At 48.3% G+C, this 10,921-nt stretch overlaps 1 protein-coding gene across 1 annotated transcript in view; it reads left to right on the top strand.

Annotated features, from left to right (window-relative positions):
• Positions 1–8,015: 8,015 nt before the first annotated feature.
• Positions 8,016–10,921, top strand: part of LOC144784276 (uncharacterized) — a 401,825-nt gene continuing 398,919 nt past the window's right edge. The window contains exon 1 of the mRNA XM_078662945.1: positions 8,016–9,312. Coding sequence (XP_078519071.1) covers positions 8,986–9,312 — 327 coding nt within the window. The 5' untranslated portion in view covers positions 8,016–8,985. The remainder of the gene's footprint in view (positions 9,313–10,921) is intronic.

The following is a 10,921-nucleotide window of genomic DNA, read 5'->3' as shown; positions in this document are numbered from 1 at the left end:
CTGGAAGGTAAATGCACTTGTGATTGGCTTTTTAGTAGTAAAATATATAAATATTAGGTGTTTATTGGGGTGCTTAGAGTTTTTGGTCCTGGTGTCACTGCACATGCTGCACCATTCAAATCATGACCCTAGTGTCTGCAAGATAACTGCACTTGTAATATGCCTGTTAAATTGTAAACTATAGCAATAATCGATGTTTAGTGGGGTGTAAGGAGCTTTTGGCCCCAGTGCCACTGCACTTGCTGCACTGTTGAAATCATTGCCCTTGATGCTGAGTGATACTTAGGTGGTGCTGTGCTGGTGCTCAGGTGGTGCTGAGTGATGCAGAGTTTGTGGTGTGCCGGCGGGATGCTGCACTGATTGGACGTTGTTTCGCTATGCCGGTGCAGCCCTATTGTCTTTGCAAAGGCATCTAGCTATCATGTAATGCTATTTTGTATCTACGAAAAGAAGTTTGCTGAATCCTTAAATCTGGTGCTGCAATTTAGTGATTTCTCATTAACCACATCGCTGCGGCGGCTATTCTGCCGCAGCGCTAAGGGGGCGGGGGGCGCGCAGCGGGCGCATGCTGGTGACGGAACCGCTCCGTCACCAGCCGCGGTTGAGCTGTGCTCATGACGGAGCGGTTCCGTCATGGCCCCGCCCGCTCAATAGAACGCGCAGGCACAAAATCAGTGCCGCGCGTCAGGCGGGCCATGACCGAACCACTCCGTCATCAGCACAGTGCCACCGCGGCTGATGACGGAGCGGTTCCGTCATCAGCACGGAACCGGTTAAAGAAAAAAGTTCACGTAGAACCCCAAGGAGTTTTTTACCCAGTGCTTGAAGGCAGGGCAGATGAGTGTATACATACTTATATAGGCCAATATATATTTGTATATAAAGAGAAAGGAAAGAAAAAGAGGACATGATGCATTACAAATAAATCTACAGCTAGCAGGGCAGTGTGTGATTAATTTATTTACCATGCAATAAGCTGACGGTGAAGAAATAATAATTAAAAAAAAGTATTTTAAGACATTCTGCATACAAAGAAGGCTGGAACTCCGCAAACAGTACATTTTATATAAAAAAAACGTCAGGTGTTTGTGGTACTTAAATGCCCTTCATCTCGGCCCTAATTAAGGTATAATGAAAATTGGGATCACAAATCCGAATAGGTCACAACAATGGCTTGCAACGTAAAATATTTGAAGAATTTCTTTGTCATGGCGCGTCCAGCTTCCTGAGATGGCACAAGGTCGTACGTTTTTGGCAGCAAACAGCTGGAGACTCAAGTACTACTACACCCAACAGTGGCTGCTGGAAAAGGTTCACCGACGTAATAGAAGAGAACACCAGGTGCCCAGGGTGGAGTGCCAGACGGACAGCTGTCCAACCAGCATCTTAAAAATGAGGAGTAACGACAAACTATTTTTAATAAAACACACTTACACAGAAGAATTTGGTATAACGTGAGGAATGGATGGCCCAGGCTGGTGGTGATCTCTCTTCTAGATCTGCCACGGTGTTTAGGTGAGCTCATCATCTAGGCTATGGCTAAGCATAGCATAAGCTAAATATTAGAGTACTAAATGGCAGATCTAAATGTGCCAAGTAAAATGTATTTGCTCAGTCATAGATCCCTTCCTCGCCCAGTGATTGGGCGAGGGCAAACTAGAAGTAGCATGGCACCAGCTGTGAACTAACCGCAATTAAAGGTATCCCACTTGATTGAGCTATCTACTGGGCACTATCCTCTCTCAAAGGAGGCTCATAAGATTATTCTAGCAATTCCTTTTTGTTTAGTAACCCTCACACACTCTAGTAGTGTCATGCTAGTTAGTGTTTAGTTGGGAGGACGTATCCCCCCCTTTGTTCTCTTCCAGCATTGTTGACCCTCTCTACTCTTCTGGCCATAGTTTTGTAACAGCTGTGAACTCCCAGGGGGACCATCGGCTGCAGTGAATTACTTACCTTCCTTTCCCAATAAGCTCTAAACAGCCAGAAGATTGCAGATTAAGTTCCAGGCACGGACAATTCAACTTTTCTACCCCCACCTGCCTGAGACAGATAAAACGAGTTCCATCGAACTGCCTGTAACCAGTTCATGTGTTTGAGCGACTGGGGTATGGAACAATAGGGGCAAATGTATTGCTAGGACATGGCTGAACCAATATAGTATATGAGCAAGTCCAAACTTACTATGAATGTACAAGTCCGTATCCAATACAAAGCAAGTGTGGAAAGCAATACACAACATGCAATGTCATGGGCTGGGGCATTTGGCCTAACAAACAGGAGTACAGACGTTTTTTGTTCCTACTAGGGAATGTTACTCTTTTGCACAGTTTGCTCCAGGTGTCGACCAGCACCACTCCCCATGGCTTCACACTTTGACATTTCCCTCCCTAAACCCAAGCAACTCTCATGTTCCAGCCCAGGAGCTTCCAAACCCAAAGTAGATGTCACGAACACGCTCCAGTCGTATGACAATTACTCTCCGCAGGGGCGTAACAAAGGCTCCCGCAGCCCACGCGGTGGGGGGGGCCCGAAGCTCCAGGGGGCCCCCTAGGCACTGCACTCTGTCCAGAGAGCTCCTAATTGAGCCCAGAGGGGGGCCCTCTACATACCTTGCAGGGAGGCTCCCTCAATTTTCCTACGCAAGTGACTCTCCGAGAGTCTAGACACACAAGCAAAACTTGTTTGCCCTCCCCTTTGGAAACAAGGGCTGCTTGAGTGATCAGCGAGTTCAGCTAGCTAGGAGTGCTATTGGTTGAAGTTGCCGGAAGAGGATGAGAAAATCGGTCAGGAAAAAAAAAATTAATACAAAATCACACACAAAATTATAGATAAGTACACTAACACTTCTATATGCGGACAATGCCGTATTAATGGATTGTATGCCGAGAGCCCTACGGCGGCTAAGGCAAGGTTTTGTTGATTTTATAGCTTCCCTGGATTTGCAAACAAATTTTTAAAAATCTTTCATTATGGCCTGTGGACCCAAGAAACATTGTCTGTCCTCTATTTCTGTAGGCAGCAATACTTGGACACGTTAGTACCTTCTCGTACTTGGGATTAATATTTGTTGCTACTGGTTCGTGGGCCCCACAGATTGCACATAACAGGCTAAAATTGTCACATTCTATTGGTGCTCTATTTAGCCTACCACAACCTAGGGGTGGCTGCACCCTCCTCCCATTAGTGCAAATATATAAAAACCCAATGTCTGCCGACAGCTGCGTATGGCGGTGAGGTGTGGGGTTTCCAGAATTGCAATCCTGCTCAGATAGAAGAAAAGTGGTTTTGCAGAAAGTTTCTTATGGCACCTATTTCGTCCCCAACCTTCATTTGCCTTAGAGGATTGGATATCCCATATATTGAGGATTATATTAAAGCTTGGCCGCCCCTGTTTTGGCTTGTGATCTGGAAAATGAGACCACATGTCTAACCAGGGATATCATCCTGGATTGCCTCAGGTGTGAAAAAGGCATAGATATCTCCTGGCTAGCTAGCATTGGATCTCGTCTGTGCTCTGTTAATTTAGAATGGGTCTTTATTGACCTGACTAACAACCTAAATATTAATGAAAAAACAGTTATGTCAGGCTTTATATGATCAGGCTGCCTTCAAAAGAACGTGATCGTAAACTTCAAAGGTGAGCGTGGCAACCAATATGTTATTAGATTAACCAGATAGTATTGCAGGGACTCTGACCAGAGTGTGGGGAGGCTAAGAATGCAGCCTTCTGTTCCGTTACAGGGCTGACACTGTGAAATACATGTTGTGTTTCCCACTGGGTTTTAATGCTAGTTGAAGTCTATGCCATGCCCCTGTGATGATAACTCAGGGCAAACAATGCTACATTTTATGTTTTCAGTGGATTCTTAGCGTATTCAAAGCATTTTCTGATCGTTTTTTTTAAGAAAACGAGGTATACTGTATAGGTCTGTTGAATAGTTTTAACTCTGGATTTTGTATCACATGTATTTTTAATGGGGAAGTGTATTTTAATTATTTTATATGTTTGTATGTATTGTGTTTTTAATACTTCTTACTATGAATCCTATGTATTTCATTATTATGCATTGCACTTTTATGGATAAAACTTGTATTCGAATAAAGGATGATTGATGATGATGATGATGATAGACAAGTAACTTAACAAGCCAGGTGTGAATATGTTATCCATCACTTTGTTTTAATCTATGTCTTCTACTAACCATTATTGGTTTAAACGTGGAAAACTACAATTTCCAGAATACACCGGAAAAAAAACCAAGCTACGCTATTTAGAACTGCCAGGGAAGTGCATGGACGTGGATGGAGCTCACATAGCACAGCGAGAAGAGCAAGAAGAGAAACTTCCATAGAGGTAACAAAGTTCCTGTACAGCTTGTCCCACCCAGTTTACAAACTATGGTTTAAGGTAGCAGGTTGGCCCATAGTACAACATGGGTTTAAGACCCGGTTGTGAGGCTGCGCAGGGTCACACATTTCACATTGCTATTACCCTCCTCAGTGGCCGTCTCCGTTGGACTCCTAGCTGTGCTGCTGCTGCTGCACATGGGACACCTTCTGCAGCCCCATGTTGCAACACATTGGGGGGCCATCATGCAGCTATGACCGGCCATTTCGCATCCGCTGCTTATGTTCATCTTGTACCTGGTCCATCCGTTTAGCTCATGGGCCGAATCAGCAGAGTGTGTTGAGTCTGGTGGTAGAGCCTCCATTCACGCTCATCTTCCTGGCTCGGGGTGGCACGCCACCAAGACAAACAAACTGAAAGGGAAGTAAGGTCCGGTGGGGGAATTGAAGTAAAGAATGGGTGAGGGGGAGGGACAGTCGCTGAGCTCGGTTCTGTCCAGGGCTCGAGTCGGGGGTACCACGTGGGTGGACGGCATCCCCCTACTTATTTAACTGGGTGGACGCCGTCCCCCCTGCCAAACAGCTAAACTTCACGCTTTGGCCTCTCTGGGACGAGGAGCTTGGAGCTCACAGCACGCTGCTCACGGGCTGACTTCTCAGATGCAATCGCATCTAAGGGGTGAGGGAGGGGAGGCAATGAGCCTGATGGTGCAAGCCACCTTTTGTGACGTCACTTCCAGTGACAGTGTCCCCCCACTTCTTATTATAGGACTTGTGCCCTGGTTCTGTCCCATCTTCTACAGGTGGGCAGGAGAGCAGCAGTGCACAGCGAGGCAGCAGGGATCCGGGGAGAGAGGCGGCTAGGAGGGTGAAGAGCACAAACCCTCTCCTGTCCTGGCAAGAGCTGTACTGATGAAAGAAATGTGCGCAGCTGCCATGGTAATAGATGAAGCTGGCGGGTACCGTGTTGATCAAAGAAAACATGCCACATGCCTCCTGAAGCGGCCTTCATGCTGTCGGCATGCCAGTAACCAGACCCACAGAAACATCTGTTCAGATTTTTTTGTTTTAAGTTCCAGAACACACAGTAATATAGAAAAAGAAAGATGCACAGCCGCCACGGTAAAAGATAAAGAGCAGCGTGGGCCTTGTTGATCAAAGAAAACATGACGCGCATCTCCTGAGACTATCGGCATACTGCCACCATGCCAGTAACCAGACCCACAGAAGCACTTGTTCAGATTTATTTTAAAAAGTTACAGAACACAAAGTAATAGAGAAAAAGTGGGCACAGTGCTGATTCACAAGTTTATGAAAACCACAAAAAACAAGTGGAAGAGGACAAGTCCTGGGGGCAAAACATGAGAGTTAACAATGGACAAAAAAGGTGTAACAAGCAGGAACCATTATCCAATTGGAAGCAACGGTTTTTAAAGGACACTGACAAAAACCAATCAGAAGTTGGAGGTGGGCTGTAAGTCCACAGAGTGAATGCAGTATGTCGAGAGACAGCGTATGTGCTGCCTATGCTCGACCTAAAAATGGTGGGACTCAACGAGGATCCCTGGGTTGCTTCAAAATTAATGCAAATGTTGTAGAGAAGGAAGAGTCCTCCTGCGCTTGCAAGCTTCTCAGCTCCAGAAAGTCTATTAGTCATTTGAGATCAGTTCCATTTATTCCTGCCTCCTTTATTCTCTGAATGAGGACTGGGTGGGATACTGTGTCGAAGACGGAGCTCAGATCTAGCAAGATCATTGCTGCTGAGCCGCCTTGATGCAGGATTTATCTTAGCTCTTCAGTTGCCATTAAGAGGGCTGTCTTGGTACTGTTACCTGGTCTAAACCCTGTCTTTTTTTTTTTGTCCTCATTTGCCTGTACCTCTTGCCCGCAGACTATATAGCCAACCACCTATTCGTGCGACTCGGGATAGAACGCACTCACAATCTCCACCTCTTTGGGGAACGATCTGGCGGGAGACTGAATCTGGGTTTACTGAGGTATTTTGTGACGAGTGGCGACCAACCATACCCGACACAGACTCCATCAAGGTAGGGACTACCACGAGGTCCTTTTCTTGTCTAACGGAACCGCCACAGTGGACTCTGAAGTTTGGAGGCATAATCATAGGACCGGGGGGGGGGGGGGGGGGGAAACCCGGTACTCTAACAAGCAAGAAGATAACAGATTCCAAAAAGAGAGGTTTTGTCTGCTGCAAGATCTAGCCAGGTCTAAACCCTGTCTTGGTAGGATGCAGGATGTAAGTATTTCCAAGAAGGTGGAAAGTGGTTTATTCACGTATTTTTCAAGAATCTTGCTCACCCCAGGAAGGAGTGATATGGGGCAGTAGCTTTCCACCAGCAGAGGATTTGTTGTAGGCTATTTCAGGAGGGGTTTTACTACCACATTTTTCCGTGCCTAATAGACCATGCCCCTCTCTGATGACTAGTTGAGGAGATCTGTCAGTTTGACTAACAAAATAATCCCTCCTTTTCTTAAGACATCTGGAGGGGATATATCTATTAGAGAACCTGATTTGATTGAGTTGAGGATCTCCTCAGTTATCTCAATGTGCAGTTTTCAGAAAGCTGTTAGTGTATAGCTTACTGATGCACTCGTGGAGTTGATTGAATATTGAGAAGTGTTTGTGGGAAAAGTAAGCAGGAAAGCAGAATATTGTTCACCTTTCCTAGAAATAACTCAGCTAGTGTGTTAGACTTCTCAACTCAGGGTGTGGGCCCATTTTGAGTTTTCGCTGCCTTAATAAGACTGTTTACTGGTTTAAACAATTCATTTGAGGTATTTGGAGTGTTTTCTTATATGATGGTGAAATATGTTATCCTTGCGTCTCTGATGGCATGCTGTTATTTTGTGTTGCTCTTTTGTATAAGGCCTCACTTGGCTCATCATACATTGTTCTCCACAGTCTTTCTGCTTTTTTTGCTTCTCTTTTTAATTCACTAATGTTGTTAGACTTCCAAGGGGCTCAACATGCAGGGTGGCCTGGTCCTGCTAACTTCATAGGGATCAAGCCATCTAGAGGGTCACTAAGCCAGTTCTCAAAGTTTTTATGTCGCTCATCGTCCACTCCACCTTCCTTTTTTTTTTTTTTCTTTTTTTTTAATTAACAGCATGAGAGCAGTGTCTGAATTTGTTAGGGGAGCTCCACTCCTACAGCAGACTCAGAAGTGGAACACCGAAAGTGTCTTTTATTTATTACAATTTTTTAATTTTATTATTTTACTTTTGGAGGGAGAGGTTGTTTTATTTGGGGCTTTGGGAGGGAAGGGATATTGTATTTTGGGCTTTTGGAGGGAGTAGTGTTTTACTTTGAAGTTGTGGAAGGAGGAGGTGTTTTTGGGAAGTGGTGGAGCACTTCACTCGCCCACCACTGTCAGAGGGTACCAGCCACCCCTGAACTAGAGGGAGGAAAAACACTCCTGTCACATGTGGGTGCCCTGCTGACTAAACACGTTACCGAAGAAGATGTGTTTCCCAAAATAACCGGCCATATCTCCGTCTGATCTGACAGCATCCTCTTATTTCAGCCCGGTCAAAATCCTTTCTGGTTGGCAAGTCTCCCAGAAACCTTCGCGTGCGCGCTAAGGGAGCAAATTGCTGCTCTGCAGGTGTAGATCACTCAGATTGGCGCCGTGTCATTGCCCCAGAGTGATCTCATTGGATGAGAGCTGGAAGGCTCATACGACGAGGCTGTGTGGGTCGGTCCCAAGCAAAAGGCCGCGGGATGCCCACAAAAACAGAACACAGGCTGCGTTGCCAGGTGTCATCCCTCAAACTAGTTCTCTGCTTGGTTGTGGAGTGAGCCCTGTTAAAGCCGAGGACCGGGTCTGTGATGAGTAAAGTTGAATTCGTCGTTTCGATGCTTCAATGCTAATCTTTGACAGCCCTGAATAAAGAACAAGAAAAAAGTACAAATACAAAATCTAGATAATTGTCAGTGGAAACCCCGAAGAACAACTGACGGAGAAAATTCCAACGACAACCTACTGAAAAGGATATTTCAAAGGAGAACGATCCCTTTACACGATTTTAGAGAAGCGGTTATATTTTCATAATCAGAGACGAAAATTACACGGAATGGACTCCTTGTACTAGATCCTTATTCGTTATATCTATAACTGTGTACATTACCAGGACCGGTGAATAAGGCTCTGACAGCTGAACTAGATTCTTTTGTCGTTTAATTTTGAATTTATGTTGAAGTGACACCAACTTGCTCCGTGTAACTTGTGCCCAGCTACAGTTTACAGTTAAATAACTTCAAACTGAGAAGAAATGAGCATTTAACGGGTTCACAGCAGCTCAGACTTAAATACATTTGAGTCTGGACGGAGACTGGCGACGTCAACAATCTTCCAGTATAGAGGAGGAATCTGTTTGGAAATAAATATTCAGGAAGAACGAAGACATCGGACAAAAGGCCTCCACACTTCTGCGTTGTGTTAGTGCGGAAAAGCGAACCTTATTTGACAGCTGCATTGTTCGTATTTTATCTCTCTTGGCTTGTTTACGCTAACTATCTAGTTTGCAGCACCGGATTCATCTTTTCATTGATTGGGACTTTCCGAAGACGCCTTTGAGTGGTGAATCCTTTCAGAACCGATTGCGGGATTCAAAATGGATGAGCAGTGGCTGGTGTCAGTCTGCCTGGTCCTCTTCATCATTTTCATATTCATCCTGACTCGGAAGCCTAAACCCGAGGCGGAGGCCCCGGACACCGCGGCCTTTGACCCGGTCCTGGCGTACGCCAGCTTCGGGGGCAAGCATCTGGAATGCAGCGAGGATGACATGGACAGGTGCGCGCAGCGACTCAATAAGATCCTGTTTGTAGCCCCGTCGGAGACCAGAAGAGTGGCTGCGACTTCTGGATCTAAAGAGCAAACCTCTGGAACCCGAGAAGCTGCTGCAGTCGATCCAGTACACACCCATCCCCCCAAGGCTCAGGTATGAGGCACGGCCGAGAGCGGGCTGCAGTGTCAGCCCCAGGTTGGGTTACGCGGAGCGCGATAAATGTCAGGGTATTTATATTACTTCATGAGAAGGTCTTGCTGGGTATCTGAAAGCACAGCAAGATGATAATGCATGTTTGGAAGGAAGGGCTGTGTAAGCAGGTGTTTCTTGTAAATTGTACACTGCTAACTCTACAAACTCTAATTACTTGGGAAGAACTAAATGACTGCTTACCTTCCGTGAGTCTTCCACCAGAGGGAGACATTTTCGCACTGTTCCTTATTAGAAACACAAACTCTGGTAGATGTGAAGAGATTTCATACAGCCTTATAGCCCGTTGTAGCAGGCTGTACCGGCCATTAGAGGCCCGCTCCTTCAGCTCGGGCCTTTAACAAGGGAGCGGACCTTTAATGCAGGGCCAGACTAGGAACGCAAGTTAGCCCTGGCAATTAAGTCAGAACCGGCCGCTGGAAGGGGGGGGGGGGGGGATGCTGGGGGAAACACTGATGCTGCTTTTGGTACAGGAGGCTGATATTGAACCAGCCCCCTGTACCAAAAGCTGCCCCCATCCTTCTAGCCCACAGTGAAAACGCCTTGTCCTCGCTACAGCCAGTCGAGCCCTATTTTAATGACCAGCTACAGTGGCCTCTAGCCCCTTCAGTGCTAATGACGGCTCCAGCTCGTCATGATTCCAGTAGGGAAGGTGTTGGTACATTCCTTATGTTGGAGCGCCATCTAGAGCAAGTCCGGTAGATAATGTGTTTGCAATAGTAGCGCGCAATGCTTTCCAATGGGGCGACCAGATTGCCGGGCTTACATGGAAGGCCTGAGGTCCAGGGGAGGGCGGCCTCCCCATCCCGGGCGCTGTCCTTGGTCCTGCTGCGTGGCAGGGTGCCCGGGACGGGGTCCTGGAGGGCCCGGGGAGGCTTCCCCTGCGCCTCCGGGCTTGGGAGCCCAGGCTGGGTCCAGGGGCCCGGCCGGGCCCCGGGTCGGGTGCCACGGCCCTGGGCCCTGTCTCCCAGCCTGCCGCACTGCCAAGGGCCCGGGGAGCCTCCCCTTGCTTGGCTGGGTTCAGGAGCAGTGGCTAGGGCCCCTGAGGGCCCGGGGAGGGCGGCCTCCCCACCCCGGGCTCTGTCCTTGGTCCTGCTGCGTGGCAGGGTGCCCGGGACGGGGTCCGGAGGGACCGGGGAGGCGTCCCATGCACCTCCGGGCTTGGGAGCCCCGGCTGCGTCCAGGGGCCCGGCCGGGCCCCGGGTCGGGTGCCACGGCCCTGGGCCCTGTCTCCCAGCCTGCCGCACTGCCAAGGGCCCGGGAAGGGGTTCCGATGTGCCCGGGGAGCCTCCCCTTGCTTGGCTGGGTTCAGGAGCAGTGGCTAGGGCCCCTGAGGGCCCGGGGAGGGCGGCCTCCCCACCCCGGGCTCTGTCCTTGGTCCTGCTGCGTGGCAGGGTGCCCGGGACGGGGTCCGGAGGGACCGGGGAGGCGTCCCATGCACCTCCGGGCTTGGGAGCCCCGGCTGCGTCCAGGGGCCCGGCCGGGCCCCGGGTCGGGTGCTCCGGCCCTGGGCCCTGTCTCCCAGCCTGCCGCACTGCCAAGGGCCCGGGAA

Source organism: Lissotriton helveticus, chromosome 10, assembly GCF_964261635.1.
Source record: "Lissotriton helveticus chromosome 10, aLisHel1.1, whole genome shotgun sequence".
NCBI lineage: Eukaryota > Metazoa > Chordata > Amphibia > Caudata > Salamandridae > Lissotriton > Lissotriton helveticus.
This window is presented reverse-complemented; position numbering and strand designations above follow the sequence as displayed.